This window comes from Muscardinus avellanarius (assembly GCF_963383645.1).
Source record: "Muscardinus avellanarius genome assembly, chromosome: 6".
NCBI lineage: Eukaryota > Metazoa > Chordata > Mammalia > Rodentia > Gliridae > Muscardinus > Muscardinus avellanarius.
The window spans coordinates 22,637,594-22,657,903 of record NC_137791.1 but is presented as its reverse complement, the minus strand read 5'-3'; the positions used below and the strand labels follow the sequence as shown (position 1 = coordinate 22,657,903).

The window sequence follows — 20,310 nt, the reverse complement described above, 5'->3', positions numbered from 1 at the left end:
ACCTCGCTGTTCCAGCACCGGCCTTGCCTCACAGCAGGCCCCGATCACGGCCTCGCTGGCCCAAACACCGGCCTCACCCCTCGGCAGGCTCTGATCCCGGCTTCGGAAGCCTCAGCACCGGCCTTGCCTCACGGCAGGCTCCGATCCTGGCCTCGCTGGCCCCGGCACCGGCCTCACCCCTCGGCAGGCTCCGATCCCGGCCTCGGAGGCCCTCAGCTGGAACAATTTAATGAGACCCTGTCTTGTAATCCCAGTACTTGGGAGGCTGAGACAGGAGGATTGCAGGTTTGCAGACAGCCTCAGCTACTTAGTGAGCCCCTCTGTAACTTAGTGAGATCTTGTTTCAAAATAAAGAATGAAAAATAGGGCTGGGGGTATAGCTCTGAGGTAGAATGTCCCTGGGTTTTACCCCCAGTACCTACCAACCAACCAACCAACCAACCAACCAACCAACCAACAAACTGGGGATGTAGCTCAGTGGAAGAATTCTCCTGGGTATAATTCCCAATATCTCAAAAATATTTTTTCTAGTCATTTTTTCGTATTTTATATTCTCATCCAGAGTTTTAGGTATATATTCCCCCACCCTGGGAACAGTGGTGCATGCCTGCAATATCAGTACTTGAGAGCCTGAGTCAGGAGGATTATTGGTTCAAGGACAACCTTAGCAATTAATGAGACCCTCAGAAACTCAGTAAGACCCTTTTTCAAAATGAAAAATAATTGTGGGCATGGTGGTGCACGCTTGTAATTCCCGTGCTTGGGAGGCAGAGACAGGAGGATCGCGCAGGTTCGAAGCCAGCCTCACTGGCTTAGGAGACTCTGTTTCCAAATAAAAATATAAAATAGGTCTAGGAGTGTAGCCTGGAGGTAAAAGGGTTTCCAGGAACCCCAGTCCCACAAAAAAAAAAAAAAAAAAAAAAAAAAAAAGAAAATAGGGCTAGGTCCAGAGGTAGAATGCCCCTGGGTTTGATCTCCAGCACCACACATCAAAAAAATAATCTCAATAGTAGTCATTCTCCATATGTATTTTACTTGTTACTAAGCATTTTAGCCAGAAATACTTGAAATAGGAAATGTTTTCTATTACTTTTCAAATATGACAGTCATAAAATAAGTAGATACTTTATTTTTCAAATATTTTGTTTTAGTAGAGATTTAGTATATTATATGATGTATTATTTTATTACTTACTGCGATTACAGTAAATTTGCACCACAATCATAGCACCCCAAGGTATTTTCAGCTTTTTATTTCATTTTTTTTGCAGTACTGGGGATGGAACTCAGGGGCATTGTACCTCTGAGCTACACCCCCAGCCCCATATTTTATTCTTTGTTTTGAAACTGGGTCTCACTGAGTTGCAAAGGGCCTCCCTAAGTAGCTGAGGCTGTCTGCGAACCATGATCCTACAATCTCAGCCTCCTGAATGCTGGGTTTACAAGCGTGCGCCACCACGCCTAGCTTCAAGTTTTGTCTTTAGCTTCTTATCAGAGCTTGTGTCATTTGAATAAATATAGTATCAAGTCTTTACTCTTTCAATTTTAGAATATCCCTGCCATCTTTGTGTATGAAAATTTGGTATTATTTCATTTATCTCATGAAAATTAACCTTGAAATATTTTATTATTTAGACAAATTTAGTAAAGCAGATATGATTGTTGATCTAGAGATACTGAGTTGTTGTTCATGTAATCCCAGCTACTCAGGAGGCCAAAGGCAGGAGGATTGCAAGTTCAAGGCCAGCGCAGCAACTTAGCAAATAAAATATATTGAAAGGGCTGGGGAAGTTGCTTAGTGGTAAAGTGGCTCTGGGCTCAATCCTGAGTATAATAAATAAATAAATAAATAGTAAATTAATTGCTGGGTTTTGAAACTTCTGTTGTGTATATTTAGTTTAATTCAGTGTAGTTAATCATTTTTTTTTTTTTTTGGTGGTGATACTGGGGTTCCTGGAAGCCCTTCTACCTCCGGGCTACACTCCCAGACCTATTTTTACATTTTTATTTGGAAACAGGGTCTCCTAAGCCAGCGCGCGCAGCTGGCTTCGAACCTGCGGGATCCTTCTGTCTCTGCCTCCCAAGCGCAGGGATTACAAGCATGCGCCACCACGCCCGGCCAGTGTAGTTATCATTTGATAATAAAAATAATTTTTTTTTTTACGAGTCTAGAGATGGAACCCAGAGGCATTTGATCTCCAAGCTACACCCCCTGCTCAATTTTTTATTCTTTATTTTGAAACAGGGTCTCACTGAGTCGCAGACGGCCTCACTAAGTAGCTGAGGATATCTGCGAACTGAGATTCTGCTGAGGCTGTCTGCGAACCGTGATCCTCCTGTCTTAGCCTCCCAAATGCTGGGAGATAATAAAAATAAATTTTTAAGGCACAAAATGTAATTACCTAAGTAGTTTCCTAAGTTAAATGCACAGTTTTGGATCAAATTTCTAATAAAGAGTTTTCCAAGATAGCCTTTTCTGGTTACCTACTCATTCAATTTTTGCAATCTTTTCTGAACATCCATGCATTATTTAGGATTGCATTCTGTTGGAAGTAATAAAAAACAGACTTAAATAAAGAAACAAGTTTTATATTTTTTCACATGACAAGGAGTTCGGAGGAGGCAATTGCTGGTATTAATTAGTGTTTCTGCTTATTAACTCTTAAGAACTGGGTACTCTGCCTTTCTCTGCCATTTTTATTTATTTTTTTTTGTGGGTCTGGGGATGGAACCCAGGGGCATTTGAACTTCAAGCTACACCCCCTGCCCTATTTTTTATTCTTTATCGCGGAGGGCCTCACTAAGTAGCTGAGGCTTTCTGCCAACCACGATCCTCCAGTCTCAGCCTCCCGAATGCTGGGATTCCAAGCGTGTGCCACCACGCCCGTTGGCCGTCTTTGCCATTCTTAATGAAGTGCCTTTTGTTTGTTCTCATTTTCGTAATCCGTGTGCTGTCAGGATGGCTGCTGCACCTCTGGGCATCCTCTCTGCCTTCTAGGGAGGGAAGAAGGTCGCAGGGCTCACATCTCTTTGACCAGGACTTTGTGTGGTCACTTGGCCGCTAGGGATGCTGACTATTAATATAAAGGAATGGGGACTTACTAAGTTGCTGAGGCTGGCCTCTGAACTGTATTCTTCTTGTCTCAGCCTCCCGAGTATTGGGATTACATGTGCACACTGCCGTGCCCAGTGAAATTCATGGAATAGAGTCAGGTGGTCTTGTGTAGACTTGGCAGTGAATGGGCAAATTTATCTTTCGTTCTGTCCAGTAGATATGATAATTGGCTGCTTGGTATGGCTCGTAGAGTTCTTGCATGGATTAATTACCATAGTAGAAAGAGGAATCTTTTATGAAGGTAAGTTTGTTGGTAATGTTATTAAAATTCCTGAATCTTTTGCTTCTGGGCAGTCTAACAAATAGTGAAAGACCTGAAGGAGGAGAAAAAAAAAAAAAAACCCAAACCCAAAGCCCCCATTTCAAGTGTGTGTGTGTGTGTGTGTGTGTGTGTGTGTGTGTGTGTGTGTGTTGCTGGGGATTGAACCCAGGACCATTCTACCTCTGTTTTATTTTTTTTGCTTTTGAAACAAGACCTCTTAGATTGCTGAGTCTTGCTATGTTGTTGAGGCTGTTCTTGAACCTGGGATCCTCTTGCCTTAGTCTTCCAAGTACTGGGGTAACAGGTGTATGCTCCCATACCCGACTCTCACTGGGGAGTATTTTATTTTCTTTTTATATTTTTGTGGTCCTGGGGGTGGAACCCAGGGGCTTTTCTACCTCTGGGCTACACTCCCAGACCTATTTTATACTTTATTTGGAAGCAGAGCCTCACTAAGTTGCTGAGAGCCTCACTAAGGCTCTGAGGCTGGTTTCGAACCTGTGCGATTCTCTTGTCTCAGCCCCCCAAGCACTGGGATTACAAGTGTCAGCCACCATGCTGACTCATTAGTGCTATTTGAATGGAAAAGATTGACATAGGAAATAATTGGAAAATAAGTGATTAAAATGTGGAATATGAAAAAATATGTGTTATAAACTGGGTGATGGTCCATGCCTGTAATCTCAAATTTTGGGAGGCTGAGACAAGAGGATTGAAGGTTCAAGACCAGCCTCGACAACTTAGGAAGACTCTCAGCAACCAAGTGAGACTATGTTTCAAGATAAAAAATAAAAAAGTGCTGGGGGTATACCCCTGGGTTCAGTCCCCAGTACCACCTCTCAAAATGTGTCATAATGTTGAAACATTGGGTTGATTCATGTGAAATTATTTTGTCATAGGAGCAATTGATTATTAGTAGTACAATTTGAGTCATTCTAGTGTATTGTGGTCTGGAAAGGTCATTTTAGGACATAATTTTTTTAAAGGAAGTAAGAAAGAAGCAGGGCGATTCTACAGAATACCAAACAATTTCATTTTGTGAAACAAGAACTTCTTTGATTCCTGGAATGTGGATATAGCTTCTTAAACATTATGGTTGAAGAGGCAGGGCAGTCAGAATCAGTTGAAAATGAGTTGAAAATTTATTTATCCAACCTTTACTGCTGTTTTGGGTGAAAACACTTTAGAATTCAAATTGGATCCTTAAAACATATTTTATTGCTGAAACTTAACAATTAGTATGATTTAGTAACAATTTGTGTGAAGGTTTTTGGGTGGGATATGTTGAAAATTTATATTTGTTTCCAAAGATATTTTATATTCATAATTATATATTAAGTGTACTGCTTTTTCTAATATATAATGCATCTTGCTTACAATTTTCATTACCAGTATAAAGAAAACTTACTTTACGATCTTTACCTTTTGAAACTTAAGATTTTAGTAGAAATAAATATTCCTAAGTAATATACATTGATCTGAAATTCAGCATGGCAGGTTCAAAAGACATCTGGACGGTATTATAATATCTGTAGTATTAAACTTCTCATAAGAGTTACTTGTTTTTTTGTGTTCTAGAACTGAATAATTACCATCATTGGTAATTACTAGAATAGTCTCAGTATGATAGATGAATATTCTACCCATCCTTTCCTTTTTTTTTCTTGTAGTACTGGGGATGGAAACCAGGGGCATTCTATTTCTGAGCTGCACCTCCACCTCAATTTTTTATTCTTTATTTTGAAACAGAGTCTCAATGAGTTGCAGAAGGCCTCAGCCTCCCAAATGCTAGGATTATAAGTGTGCACCACCACACCCGGCCCATCCTCCCTTTTAATGTTTTACTTTTGGGCTCTCCTATGAAATGTGTGTTGGAGCTAGGTGTAGTAGTGCAAACCTGTAATCCTAGTACTTGGGAGGCTGAGACAGGAGAGTCATAGGTTTGCTGCCAGCCTCAGCTACTTTGTGAGGCCCTGTTTCAAACTAAAAAAAAAAAGAAAAGAAAAAAATGGGCTGGGGGTATTTCTTAGAGGTAGAATGCCCTTGTTTAATCTCTAGTAACACACAGACACAAGACACAAGACACACACACACACACACACACACACACCCCAAAACAAGAAACAAAAAACGTATGTGTTCTGTCTTCTTTCTCTTCCTGCTGCCTTCTGAAAATTTCTTCAGTTCTGAGAATTTCTTCAGTTCTTTCAGTTATCATATTATTATTATTATTATTATTATTATTATTATTATTTTTGGTGGTACTGGGGTTCCTGGAAGCCCTTCTACCTCCGGGCTACACTCCCAGACCTATTTTTACATTTTTATTTGGAAACAGGGTCTCCTAAGCCAGCGCGTGCAGCTGGCTTCGAACCTGCGCGATCCTCCTGTCTCTGCCTCCCAAGCGCGGGGATTACAAGCGTGCGCCACCACGCCCGGCCAGTTATCATATTATTTTTAAAAATATACTCTTATTGGTGCATTATAGTCTCACATCACAATGTAAATCATATTGGTAGTGACCTATGTGCACACAGCACTTGCTTATGTTCTTTTTTTCAACACTGGGCTTTGCACCCAGGCCTCTTGCACATGCTAGGTAAGTGCTCTGCTGCCGAGCTCCCCCCAGCCCCCACCTTTATTACTCTGAGACAGGCCTCTGGAGCTGAGTTGCCCAGGCTGGCCTCCAGCTTGCGGTCTCACGGGCTAGAAGTCAGGATCAGTGTGCTGGCAGGTGGGTGCTTCCTGGGAATTGTGAGAATCTGTTCCAAGCTTCCTTTCTAACCTCTGGAGGTTTTCTGACCATTTTGGCATTCCTTGGCTTGTGGAAGCATCATCTAAGCTCTGTCTTCATCTTCACCTTCCATTAGACAGTCTGTATACAAATTTCCCCTTTTTATAAGGATGTCAGTCATACTGGATTAGGGCCCACTATAATTCTGTCATCTGAGTAATCCTATTTGCAACTACCCTGTTTCCACTTAAGGTCACATTTTGAGGGACGAGGTTAGAACCTCAACATGCAAACGTCCAGGGGATGCAGTGCAGTCTACTAATGGGGCACGTGTGAGGGCGGGGTTGGAGCAGTTGTTGAGCTATTGGGTAAGGATATAGTCAGGGAGTAGTCTCATCTTTGGTGTGTTTCTAAGCTTAGCAGGACACACATTGGCTTTCAAAGTCGACACTGTTGTGAGTAAACATCTGCTGTAGTGTGAGCCGTGAGGATGGATATATGCCACGTAGAGTAGTTACAGATAGATTCTTTTAGTTTCTGAGAAAATGCAGCTACTAACCATGCAAATGAGTCAGGGTGTGGGTTCCTGTTAATAGAAGAGAGAGGCCCAAAATAGCTGTGGTCTCAGCAAGGTTGAAGTGTGTCTGCCGGTCAGGTGAGAGCCGGGCCTGGGCAACACTGCAGCAGTTCTGCCGTCAGGACCGTGGCAGTGTCTTCAACAAATGACTGGCTGCTTACATGTGTGGCCGTTCTCACCTTGCCCCTGTTTCAGCATCTAGTGGAGAAGGAAGTAGGATTGTTGGAAAGAAAGGTTATCTTCCTTCCTTTTAAGAATACTGTCTGAGCGGAACATGGTGGTGCACGCTTGTAATTCCAGTACTTGGGAGGCGGAGACAGGAGGATCGTGGGTTCACAACCAGCCTCAGCTACTTAGTGAGGCCCTCTGCAACTTAAAGAGACCCTGTTGCAAAAAAAAAAAAAAAAAAAAAGAATAAAAAATAGGGCTGGAGGTGGAGCTTGGAGGTAGAACACCCCTGGGTTCAAGCCTTAGTACCGCAAATAAAATAAAATAAAATAAAATAAAATAAAATAGAATACCTTGCGCTCTTCTTTTCCAACTTGGGCCCGGCAAAATGGCTCCTGCAAAAAAGGGTGGTGAGAAGAAGGGCCGTTCAGCCATCAACAAGGTGGTGACGCGGGAGTACACCATCAATATTCACAAGCGCATCCACGGAGTGCGTTTCAAGAAGTGTGCCCCTCGGGCACTCAAGGAGATCCGAAAATTTGCCATGAAGGAGATGGGGACTTCAGATGTGCGCATTGATACCAGGCTCAACAAAGCCGTCTGGGCCAAAGGAATCAGGCACGTTCCATATCGGATTCGTGTGCGATTGTCCAGAAAGCAGAATGAGGATGAAGACTCGCCCAACAAACTTTATACCTTGGTCACCTATGTTCCCGTTACCACCTTCAAAAATCTGCACAGTCAACGTGGATGAGAACTAACCACTAAAGCCAAATAAAAGTTATAAAGCTGAAAAAAAAATAAAAATAGCAATACCAAAAGTTATTCTTTTTTTTTTTTTTTTTGTGGGTCTGGGGATGGAACCCAGGGGCATTTGACCTCCAAGCTACACCTCCTGCCCTATTTTTTATTATTTATTTTGAAACCGGGGTCTCACTAAGTTGCAGAGGGCCTCACTAAGTAGCTGAGGCTGTCCGTGAACCGCGATCCTCCAGGTCTCAGCCTCCCAAATGCTGGGATTACAAGTGTGTGCCACCACGCCCGGCTCCAAAAGTTATTCTTGGTTACATGGCTGGAGATTTCAAGAAGAGCTGAGAAGTGAGCTGTTACTCTGTCAAACTAGAAACTCTTTCTAAAGAGTATAAATTGGTAGGCAGTGTAGTCTGTGCTACAGCTTTGTAATTTATCCACATCATCATCCTGTTAGCATGTTGCTAGTGACTGTAAATATGTCACAAGGTCATATTCACTTAGGAAGGAATTCTTGGGGAAAACTGGATACCTTGAAATTAGCACAGGATTCCACAGGTTCGAAGCTGGCTTAAGAGACCCTGTTTCCAAACATAAAAAAATATAAAATCAGTCTGGGAGTGTAGCCCTGAGGTAGAAGGGCTTCCAGGAACCCCAGTACCACCACCAAAAAAAAAAAAAAAAAAAAAAAAAAAGTTAAAATCCAAGCACAGTTTTGAAGGGTGCAGGGTAAACAAAACTCTCTCTGTTCTTTGTTCATTTTACAAATAAATAGACAAGTTCAGACAAAAGTAATTTAGATCTTTTTAGATGGGTCACAAGACATGGTGGTGAGTGGCAGGAGCTGGGCCGGCGCCCTCTGCAGTGTTCTGTCCTGCTTTCCTCCTGCCTCTGGGCTGAGGAAGCATGTTAACGGCGCTCTCTGAAGTGTGAGTGTTGTGAGTCCCAGGCTTGCCAGTTTCATCAGTCTTTTGAAGAGAAGATAATTATTTTTGTCTCCATGTGTTTCTTGGTTTTAAAAAAAATACAAGTGACTTAGGCTAGTGATTAATTTTAGCAAAAGACATTAATAAAATGAGAAAAGCAACCATGTCTGATTAAAGTCTTGATATAAAACTTGTAAAGGTGTGTTTGGATTCTTTTAATACGATGGCCTAAACTTTCTATAATCTTATACATTAAACTATAACCTATAGAAAGCATGTTATGCCACCCTGAAGGTTGCTATAAAAATTGTTTATGAAGTTCAGGCCAAGACTAAAATATGTCCAAATGGAGAGTTTTGAAAAATGTTCTGTGTGGCGGAGGCGACCAAATCATGCTAAAATGCAGAAAAAGACTATACATCAGTTTCCAGGCTACATTATTCAAAAAAATACAACCATAAAAAAGGTAATAAGATTACATTTTCACATTTCATGGCTAGTAAAGTGCATTAGGCTGCTCAGATATTCATAACTTACCGTGACACTCGGGAAGATTACATTCCACAGCGCAGAGCCATTACCACAGCTCAGATAATGGCCAGCCAATCCTGCGCCCGGGTTATGATCGCTGTCATCGGAAACAAATTTGTGTTTTGAAGGTTGATCAGCTTCAAATAACTATTAGAAAGGGTTAACATGACATACTGTAGGCCCTCTGCATGCTTTTTAGGTTTAATAGATATGCATATATACAGTATATCAAATATGCCATACATTTGTATGTACAAATTTCTGCCATCAATTTTTCTCGAGAGGCATATTTTATAATATTTTAATGCAATGGAAGAATATTTAAAACACCTGTCTGGTTATTGCTCTCACACTATAAACTCAATTTAAAAGCCGGTGAAATATTTGGGGCTTTTTTGGAAATTACTTTAAAATTAATTCTATAGCTTCTTGGAAGGGTGGTTACTGATGGTAATATACACAGATCAAAATGAAAGATTGATGTGAGTAATGTCAAGGTGAAGGTAAGGTCTCTTAAGTTAGTTGCTACAAGGTTTTTGAGACATTTATGTCGACACAGAGGACACATAACTGTTGGAAGAAAATTTCACACGATTGGAACTCTCTCCAGACTGTTCTCTTGGCAGTAAATTTGTTTCACATGTGTTGGTTTGTTTGCCTTATGTTAAATAAAATTCAAGAGTTGTCTGTGTTTCAAGAAGTGTCTCATTGTGTTCAGTGGAAAAGGGTTAGTGCCTGCCTTCTAGGAAATACGACTGAAGAGTTTGATTTCTTCACTATTGCATCTAAGGGATTTTCATAAAGCATTTTCTATTTCAGCTTTACTTTCACCAGCTAATTATTTTAGGGTGTGTGCTATTGCATAGAGTTCTTAGTTTTCTCTGGTCTTAAACATTTCTTGCTTGGCCACCTTTCTCAATCTGTAGATCTTTCTTTTCCCACAGGAAGTTTTCCTTGTGCCTGAGCGTCAAGGCAGTCCTTGATTTTGCATTAAGTCACTGTGTGGGCTGATGGTTCTCTCAGAGGCCTCCCAGAGAATACTGGTGTCCTTTGGCCTACACCACATCTTCCTCCTGCTAAAACTGATCAGAAGTTATCTTTACCACATTTGCAGGCCTAGGTTCATGGAATGAATTTCCTCAGTTTTGAGCATTTCCATTACATTTTCTTTTTTTTGGGTAGTACTGGGGGTGGAACCCAGAGGCTCTCTACCTCCGGGCTATACTCCCAGTGAGTCCCTTTGCAACTTAGTGAGAACCTGTTTCAAAATGAAGAATTAAAAAATAGGGTTGGGGTTAGAGCTTGGGGGTAGAATATCCCTGGATTCCATACCCAGTATTGCAAAAAAAAAAAAAAAAAAAAAAAAGTAATGAAAAGGGGCTGGGGGTGTATCTTGGAGGTAGAATGCATCTGGGTTCCATCTCCAATACTGCAAACAAAACAAAACAAAAACCCCAATAAGTATTCAGAAAAAATAACTATAGGTGAATCATATGTTTAAATATTTTTGATAGATCTTTTAAAAATACACTTAAAATAACATCATTTTAGCTGGATGTGGTGGCACACACTTGTAATCCCAGTACTTGGGAGCCTGAGACAAGAGGATTGCAGGTGTGTGGTCAGCCTCAGCTACTTAGTGAGGCCCTCTGCAACTTAGTGAGATTCTTTTTCAAAAAATAAAGAATAAGTCGGGTGTGGTGGCGCATTCTTGTAATCCCAGCATTTGAGAGTCTGACACCAGAGGATCGCTGTTTGCAGACAGCTTCATCTACTTAGCAAGGCCCTTCACAACTTTGAGAACCTGTTTCAAAAATAAAAAAAACTAAAGAAAATGGGGGTGTATCTTGGAGGTAAGATGCCCCTGGGTTCCATCCCCAGTACTGAAAAAAAAAATTGAGCTGGAGTAAGTAGCTTGGAGGTAGAATGCGTTTAGGCTCAATCCCTAACAACACACACACACACACACACACACACACACACACAGCTAGTTGAAAAGGATAGCTCTGTAAAAATAATTCTAAAAATATTTAAATTTCTTTAAAAATGGATTTACTTAAAATTTACAGGTCTTATCTCTGTTAAGGAGAGACTGTAGTTGAGATAGCAAGGTGGGTACAGGGTTTTCTGGGTAGATTTTCTAATAGTAATAATAACAATGAAATAAATTTTCTCTATCACTGACTTTTGGTGTGACTATAATTTATACTAATTTTTGATAGGAAAGGAGGGAAATAAAAATGAATAAGTAGCTAGGTATGGTGGCGCATGCTTGTAATCTCAGTACTTGGGAGGCAAGACAGAAGGATCTCAGGTTCGTGGCCATTGTCAGCTACTTAATGACGCCCTCCACAACTTAGTGAGACTCTGTTTCAAATTAAGAATAAAAAATAGGGCTGGGGGTCTAGCTCAGAGGTAGAATATCCCTGGGTTCAATTCCCATTACTGCAAATATTACAAAAACTGATTACAAATATTACAGATATTAAAAAAATATTACAAATACTACAAAAACTGAACAGGTATAAATAAATACGAAACTGGTAAATATAAACCTTAAGTATTGTGTCCACTCTCAGCCTTTTCCAGCTATTCATTTTTGCAGTAAGCTTGTACCCTGTTTAGGTAGCAAAGGACCAATAGGTTGCTGAGCATAGTTCACAGATTTGATAATTTGTTAATTAAATATTGAATTGGAGTCGGTTATAGAGCTAATTTAGATTATTATTTCTTAGTAGCAGGATAATAGTGATTTACCTCAGATGTCCTTTAAAAATTTTTTTTCTAAATGATAAAAATTCTTTAGAAACTTTATCTTTTAGAGTTTTTTTGTGTGTCATTGAACCTTTTATTGTGGGAAGAAGGGAAGAATGTGTATAAGTAGTTATCGCTGAAGTTTAGGAGTAACATGAAATTAACGATGTACAGCTTTTAATGTGTTTTGTTTTTCTCTTGGAAGCTGGTTGGAGGACAGTTTGATTTGGAGATGAATTTCATTATTCAAGAAGGTGAGAGTATTGTCTGCATGGTGGACCTGCTGGAAAAATGTGATGTTACTTGCCAGGCGGAAGTCTGGAGCATGTTCACAGCCATCCTGAAGAAGAGCATTCGGAATCTTCAGGTTTGCACGGAAGTGGGCCTTGTTGAAAAAGTGCTCGGAAAGGTTGAAAAAGTTGACAGTATGATTGCAGGTATGAATTTTTCTGTAGTACAATATGTATGAGGAAATAAAGTTTGATATTCAAATATTTCCCTCCTGATTTTGTTTAGCAACATTTATTTAGGAAATATTTGAGCATTTAGCGTGTACTTAGAATTTTGGTGTCCATCCTATAGAGGAGCAAACAAGACAACCTAAAGGAGGGGAGAGGAGGGGAGGAGAAGGAAAATCTCTAAAACACACAATGTACTTAAACATATCGAAGTCAACCACTAAGCCAAGCAAGGGAAGGAGGGATGGGGAGGGAATGGGGTGGGAATTGGGTAGGGGCTAAATCAGTGATGTGTACATGTATGTACACACAAGATTTTTACCCCAATATGATGTATGAATATAATCCACCAATTAAAAAAAAAGAATTTTGGTATCCAAACCCCTAAGTAAGTACATATATTCAAAAACTATAAGTGGGTTAATTGTTTTCTTCTTTTGTTTCCAGATCTTTTAGTTGACATGTTGGGAGTGCTGGCTAGTTATAATTTGACCGTTCGAGAATTGAAGCTTTTCTTCAGTAAACTTCAAGGAGATAAAGGACAATGGGTAAGAAAATCCTAAATACTCTTTGTTATTTGAAAGTATCCTTCTTCTATCCCTCTCCTAAGTAACACATTAGTAGGTTATAAATAACTAATATTATTGCATGTGGGGTAATTGTCAAATCCAGGGGAAGACATCAGTTAAGTAGCAGATTTGTTCAGCTGCTTCTTTCATGCCTGGGCACAGGTGTGCACTAAGAGAACAGGTGTTCCAGCAGGCTAATATTTTGATCCTTCTTCACTATGTAAGGGTTATCAGAGGAAAAAGTTAAAAGATGAGGGATAAAAGGTATTGGATACGCCGGGCGTGGTGGCACACGCTTGTAATTACCACGCATAGGAGGCGGAGACAGGAGGATCACGCTGGTTTGAAGCCAGCCGCGCTGGCTTAAGAGATCCTGTTTCCAAATAAAAATATAAAATAGGTATGGGAGTGTAGACCGGAGGTAGAAGGGCTTCCAGGAACCCCAGTACCACCAAAAACAAACAAAAAAAAGTATTAGGTAGTAGTACCTTGCTTTCTTGTATTGATCTGAGTAGGTTATCAGTGATCCTTAAGCTTGAATAATCACCTCGGAATGAAAACTTGGCAGTTAACTAGATCCCCCTTGTTTGGATGCAGTTCAGTGGCCCTTTATAGTGGGTGGTAGCAAACTTGTTTTTAATTCCAGGTGCCTTATCCAACTGCTTTTGCCTTCTAGTTTACTGTCCCTTAGAGGAGTACTAGTAAATATATTCAAAGGCTTATTTTATTGCCCTTTAGCAGTCATTGCCTATAGCTGAGTCAGCTGATTCTTAATCTAGCTTTACTGAGTATATCTAAAATTGTGCCTGGTAATTATTCTACTTCATCATGGTAAAATTTAGGCGCTTTAGTATTTTTGTATCACACTCCCGTTTTGGATTTGCTTTTCAAGTTTTTATTACTGATATTCACTGAATCTGGTTTTGTTTCTGGCTGTGGTTTACTTTGTGTTTTTCATTATTGGAGTTTTTCCATTGGTGAGTTTGTAATTTTAAACAAATTCCAAAAAACCTTGGCCATCATTTCTTCAAATATGGCTTTCTTATTTCCTTTTCTGGAACTCTAATTACAGGTAAGTTCCCCAGGTCACTGAAGTCTGTTCACTCTTCTTGAGTCTCTCGGACCGCGTTTGCTGCTGCAGCCTCAAGTTACCTTGTTGCTGCAGTCGCGTTTCCACCTGGCCCCTTTGGCCTCATCATGTTCATATTTGAGTTCTTGGCAGTGTTTAGCCAAGGTAGTCTCTTCTGTGCTCTGGTCTCCTGACTCTGTGCTCTTGTCACTTTCTACAGCAGGCCGTGACTCTTCTGTGTTTTTCCTGGTTAGGGGTCAGCACAGGCTTCCCGAGCTGCTTCCCCGAATCATATGCGCTCTGCCTGCAGGGCTCAGGCCCGGCACCTCTGCCCAGCACACTCCCGTATCCCAGCGTCTCCCTCTGCAGCTCAGCGACGCATTCGAGTTGTATTTGGTCCCCTTCCCTCTGAGCAGCGATACGGACGTTGACACCAGACAGAAGGCCTTTTTGTTAGTTTCCATTTCTGAAGGATCACAGTCTTGGACTGTTTCTTCCTTCATGTCTGAAAACAGCTTTTGTTTCATCCATTTTGTCCAGTTTTCTGGTTGTTTCCGGTAGGTTTGTAAATGTCGGTCCTGTTGCTGAGTCATTCAAGGAGAAGTAGTATACAGGCTTGATTTTGGTCTGGATTTATATTCAAAATCTTATATAATTGAGAATATGTAATTAATACATTTTTGTTATATCTGTGTTATGTGTAAGAAAATAGCAAGGGAAAGCCAGGCGTGGTGGCGCACGCTTGTAATCCCGGCATTTGGGAGGCTGAGACCAGAGGATCGCAGTTTGTGGACACCCTCAGCTACTTAGGCCCTCCACAACTTGGTGAGACCCTGTTTCAAAATAAAGAATAAAAAATAGGGCAGGGGTATAGCTCGGAGGTCAAATGCCCCTGGGTACCATCCCCAGACTTGCAAAAAAACAAACAAACAAACAAAAAAACCAGACATTTATTTACAGAAGTAGAACTCCAAAACCAAATAAACACAAATAGAGACATTCACATGAAAACTGTTTTGGTATGTCACTTTATATATGTAGTGGCAAGGACCTTAAAGTTAGATGATGACAAGGATAGTTGGGGAGGTGGGATTATTTTACACCTTGTGTTTTGGTTTGAATGAGCACAAGGGAAACCAGCCTCAAGAGGAATCTAGACTTGTTTAGTCACATGAATTATATCCATACCCAGCATCTTAATAATTTACTCATTTTTTTTTTTTTTTTTTGCGGTACTGGGGATGGAACCCAGGGGCATTCTACCTCTGAGCTACACCCCTAGCTTTATTTTTTATTCTTTATTTTGAAACAGGGTCTCACTGAGTTGTGGAGGGCCTCACTAAGTAGCTGAGGCTGGCTAGAACCGTGATCCTCTGGTCTCAGCCTCCCGAATGCTGGGATTACAAGAGCGTGCCACCACGCCAGGCTCACTAAAACATTGTTTGTGATGGCAGTGAACTGTTAACAGGGGTATTTATTGTTAGCAGAGAGGTAAAATGAATGCACAGAATAGATTAACATAATAGCAGAATCAGTGCATGGAGTAATAGAAAATGTTGCAGCAAGCATAGGAAGAAAGTAAGAAGCAGAATTATGTACCTAATGCAATGCCACTTAATGCTGAGACCAAGCACCTGAGAGATTTTGGAAGGAACTTGTCCTAAAAAGATTGAACATGTTAACACAGCTGCTTATAGGGAGGGGAAGGAGAATCAGGATGGGTTAGAAGATAAAGGGAGGAGCTGAGTGTGGTGGCGCACGCTTGTACTCCCACTACTTGGGAGGCTGAGACAGGAAGATCATGGTTCGCCGACAGCCTCAGGTACTTAGTGAGGCCCTATGTAACTTAGGGAGACCCTGTTTCAAAATGAAGACTAAAAAATAGGGCTGGGGGTATAGCTCGAAGGTAGAATGCCCCTCGGTTCAATCCTCAGTACTGAAAAAAAAAGAGTAAAAAATAGGCTGGGGGTATAGCTTGGAGGTAGTAGAAGCCCCTGAGTTCCATCCCCAGTATCCCAGTATTGGGAAAAAAAAAAAAAAAAAAAAGAAGAAGATACAGGGAAAAATAACAAAATAACAAACTACTAATTAATAGTTTGATATTAATAAGAGGGCTGAGGCATTCAGTACATTTATTTAGCTATTTATTATTAGGTAATCAGGCTGTTTTCATCTTTCAGAGTAAGTAGTGCAGTGGGAAACCCCTATATATGTTAATATCTGCCTTCTGTGTTATTGCTTAGGCTTTTAACACGTGGATTTAGTGCATCAGTGGACATGAACATCTGTGTCTGCTTTTGCATTTCTGTGTGGCTTTCTACTACTGAGCTAACTCTTCAGTCCATTTCTATTTTGAAACAGGGTCTTGCTAAATTTATTGTATGCTGGTCTCAAACCTGTGATCCTCCTGTCTCATCCTCCCTAGTACTGGGATTACTCTTGAAATATGACTACTAATTTTTTTTCTTCTGAAAGGCTTTTTGGAAAACACTCCTCCAGTAGAGTCTGTGGAAGAAAGTGATTATTTTAATGTATTATTTTGTTGATTGGTTTATAGGAAAAGGAATTTGGAGGGATGGAAATGCTACAATGCTTAATTTACTTCAGTGTTTAAAAAAATCAGTGTAATTGTAGTAACTTGTTACTAACTATACCTTTATAATTCAACAATGTGGTTAGTTAAAAATTTCTTTTGGAGATAGAACCCAGGGGCATTGTACCTCCGAGTGACACCCTCAGCCCTATTTTTTAGTCTTTTTATTTTATTATTTATTTATTTATTTATTTATTTATTTATTTATTTATTTATTTATTGGTGGTACTGGGGATGGAACCCTTCTATGTCCAGGCTACACCCTCAGGGCTATTTTATATTTTATTTTTTTGAGGGGTTTGCTTATTTTCTGCCCATTGGCTTCAAATCTGTCCTGAGATTATAGGTTGTGCTACTTTGCCTGGCTTGTAGCTTGTATTATTATTTTTTTAATTCTTGGGATTGAACCTAGAGGTATTCTACCTCCTAGGGTCTAGCTGAGTTGCTGAAAGTCTCTCTACTTGCTGAGGCTGTCCTTGAACCTGTGATCCTTCTGTCTCACTCCTCCAAGTGCTGGGATTACAGGAATATGCATGCTACCATGCTTGGCTAGTGTGTGTGTGTGTGTGTGTGTGTGTGCGTGTGTGTGTGTTACTGGGGATGGAACCCAGGGGCATTCTACATCTTAGCAAGACCCCAGACCTATTTTTAATTTTTAATTTGGAAACACGGCCTCATTAAGTTGCGGAGAGCCTCACTGAATTGCTGAGGCTGGCCGCGAATCTGTGACTCTCCTGTTTCAGCCTCCCAAACTATTGGGATTACAAATATGCACTATCACACCTGGCTACGTTGTATTTTTTTTTTTTTTTTTTTGTGGGTCTGGGGATGGAACCCAGGGACATTTGACCTCTGAGCTACACCCCTGCCCTACTTTTTATTCTTTATTTTGAAACCGGGTCTCACTGAGTTGCAGAGGGCCTCACTAAGTAGCTGAGGCTGTCAGTGATCCTTCAGGTCTCAGCCTCCCGAATGCTGGGATTACAAACCACCATGCCCGGCTACTTTGTATTTTTAAAAGATCATTTTTGCTGGGCTGTGAAAGATTACAAGTATCAAATAGTACTGACTTATGTTTATTGAACACCTAATATGTCTTATAATAGGTCTTATAATAGTTAAAAAATGGCATAGACTTCATTTGTGTGTGTTTGTGTGTGTTTGCGTGTGTGTGTGTGTGTGTGTGTGTGTGTGTGTGTGTGTGTTGCTGGGGATTGAACCCAAGGGCATTCTATCCCTGAGCCACAACTTTAGCTCTGTTTTATTTTTTATCTTGAAATAGGGCCTTGCTAAATTGTAGAGGGCCTCCCTAGATTACTGAGGCTGGCTTTGAACGTGCTATCCTCCTATCTCAGTCTCAAAGTACTGAGATTTCAGATGTGTGCACCACGTCCAGCTCAAAGTAGCTTTTTTGGTTATTCTATACTACATTTTATCTCATAGCATTATTTGATGATTCTTGTGTATGTTAAAGCATGACTATATTAACATATGTTTTTGTTTTATCGTGCATATTGTCGTTAATGGATTTTTGATTATTTTCATAGCCTCCGCATGCTGGGAAGTTGCTGTCTGTGTTAAAGCACATTCCTCAGAAGTATGGTCCTGACGCCTTTTTCAACTTCCCAGGAAAGAGTGCTGCAGTAAGTAAATACTAAGCAGAAAGTCACTTGAGGTTTTCTTTTCCTTTACTTCCTGAAAGCACAGCCTTATACACAATCCTGGCAGGTTCTCTGTACACAGAAGCTCTTCTGCATGAGCTGCTGCGATCTTTATGACCTGTGTCATAAAGACATATGCGTCTTTTCCCTGTATGAGAGGTGAAGGAATAGATGCTCCACGCAGTCAGGAAGCCATCCGCTCAAAGCTTGGCAATAGTGGAGTAAGAACCCAGTTCTTATGAACACAGCCACGTGCTCCCGTGAGTTTATCTCTGCATTCTTAAGTAACTGTTGTGTGGGACACCTTCATTTTGTGTTTTCCTGAACAGCTATTTCTAGTCTTAAGTTTTCCTGCCTCTATTTCTTTTGCACATGATATATAGAATGAGAATAACTTCTTGTGTGTAGTACTGAGTGTTGAACCCAGTGGCATTGTACCTCTGAGTTACACTCCCAGTCCTCATTTATTTTTATTTTAAAACAGGATCTTGCTAGGTTGGTGAGAACTAACTACCTTCCTTCCTTCCTTTCTCTTTCTTTCTTTCTTTTTTTTTTTTTTTTTTTTTTTTTTTTGCGGTACCCTGGATGGAACCCAGGGGACATTGTACCTCTGATCTATATATACCCCCAGCCCTAGTTTTTAGTCTTTTTATTTATTTATTTATTTATTTATTTTTTGCGGCACTGGGGATGGAACTCAGGGGCAATCTACTTCCAAGCTACACCCCCAGACCTACTTTTTTATTCTTTATTTTGAAACAGGGTCTCACTGAGTTGCAAAGGGCCTCACTAATTAGCTGAGGCTGGCCATGAACCCGGATCCTTCTGTCTCAGCTATAGTCTTTTTATTTTTTTTTGAAACAGGGTCTCACTGAGTTGTAAAGGGCCTCGCTAAGGCTGAGCTAATCCCAGCTGAGGTTGTCCCTGAACCATGATCCTCTGGTCTCCTCCTCCCAAAAGCTGGGATTACAAACATGCCCAGCTTGAGAATCTCATTACTTTCTGTGGCAATCCTTAAACCTAGATCCTCCTGTCTCAGCCTCTCAAGTACTGGGATTATAAGCATGTGCTACTATGCCTGGCTGAGAATAACTTTTGGAAATTTACTAGGCAAGTTTTCTAGGCTTGTGAGTTTCTAGTTATATTTTTCTCACCATTCTTCTAGCTGTTAATTAGTTTGTAAACAAGACAGTTGTATATGCTAGGGATTATAATATAGTTTCAGGTATTATAGGAGCATATTAATACTACAAATATATTTATGGATATTTTCATGAAATCTCATTTTTATTTTTATTTTTTATTTTTATTTTTTACAGTACCAGGGATTGAACCCAGGAGCATTTTACCTCTGAAAATACCCCCAGCCCTATATTTAACTCTTTATTTTAAAACCAGGGGCTCACTAAGTTGCAGAGGGCCTCACTAAGTAGCTGAGGCTGGTTACAAACCCAGGATCCTCCTGTTTCAGCCTCCCAAATACTTAAAAATTTCACTTTTACAATGGTCAGTTAATAAGCAAAAACAAAAAAGAAAATTTAAAAAGCTACTTTAATCTGTTATTTTCCAAGCTTATCATTTATTCCTATTTTGATTTGCTTGTCATAAATCTTAGTGGTTTCTTAGACCCTGTATAGTCAGGTAATATCTGCAGAAAGATGCATACATGTGTTTTAGTAACGTTTCAGTGTTATATACCTAATACATGACTTCCTTTGAAACGTTTCATTGTTCATGCCCCCACCCCGTTTTTTCTTAAAAAGGCATGTTAGATTTGAATTTTTCCTGAATAACTTTACTTTCTTGGCATTGTGCTCATTATTTATTTCTGATGTGAAAAGAATGTTCTCTCAAGATTAACCTTTTATTATTCATTTTCTCACTTAGTCATGCATGCAGCGCTGGGATCCAACCCAGAGCTTCAAGCCTGCTAGGCGAGCACTCAACCCTGATTTATAACTCCAGTGCTGTTTTTCTAATGTGCCATATTATGATTTTATTATTTATAGTTCTCTGGGATTGTAATGTGTCTATTCTGTTTATTTACATTTTTCTTGAGAAGTGGGGCTGTTACAGATAACAGCTTTTTAAACTTTTAGAGAATAAATTTTTAAAATATATTCAGTAGCTCACAACCTTTCTTT

General features: G+C 40.2%; 1 protein-coding gene and 1 pseudogene across 4 annotated transcripts in view; both read left to right on the top strand.

Annotated features, from left to right (window-relative positions):
- Positions 1–20,310, top strand: part of LRBA (LPS responsive beige-like anchor protein) — a gene marked incomplete at both ends in the record, with an annotated part of 652,640 nt that overhangs the window by 60,430 nt on the left and 571,900 nt on the right. For all 3 annotated transcript variants that reach the window (XM_080697476.1, XM_080697475.1, XM_080697477.1), the window contains 3 exons: positions 12,022–12,253; positions 12,722–12,822; positions 18,053–18,148. In XM_080697476.1, the coding sequence (XP_080553602.1) occupies positions 12,022–12,253; positions 12,722–12,822; positions 18,053–18,148 (429 nt within the window). The remainder of the gene's footprint in view (positions 1–12,021; positions 12,254–12,721; positions 12,823–18,052; positions 18,149–20,310) is intronic.
- Positions 7,244–7,616, top strand: LOC308264331 (large ribosomal subunit protein eL31-like; annotated as a pseudogene). Its single transcript has one exon. The product of its transcript is annotated as a large ribosomal subunit protein eL31-like (transcript).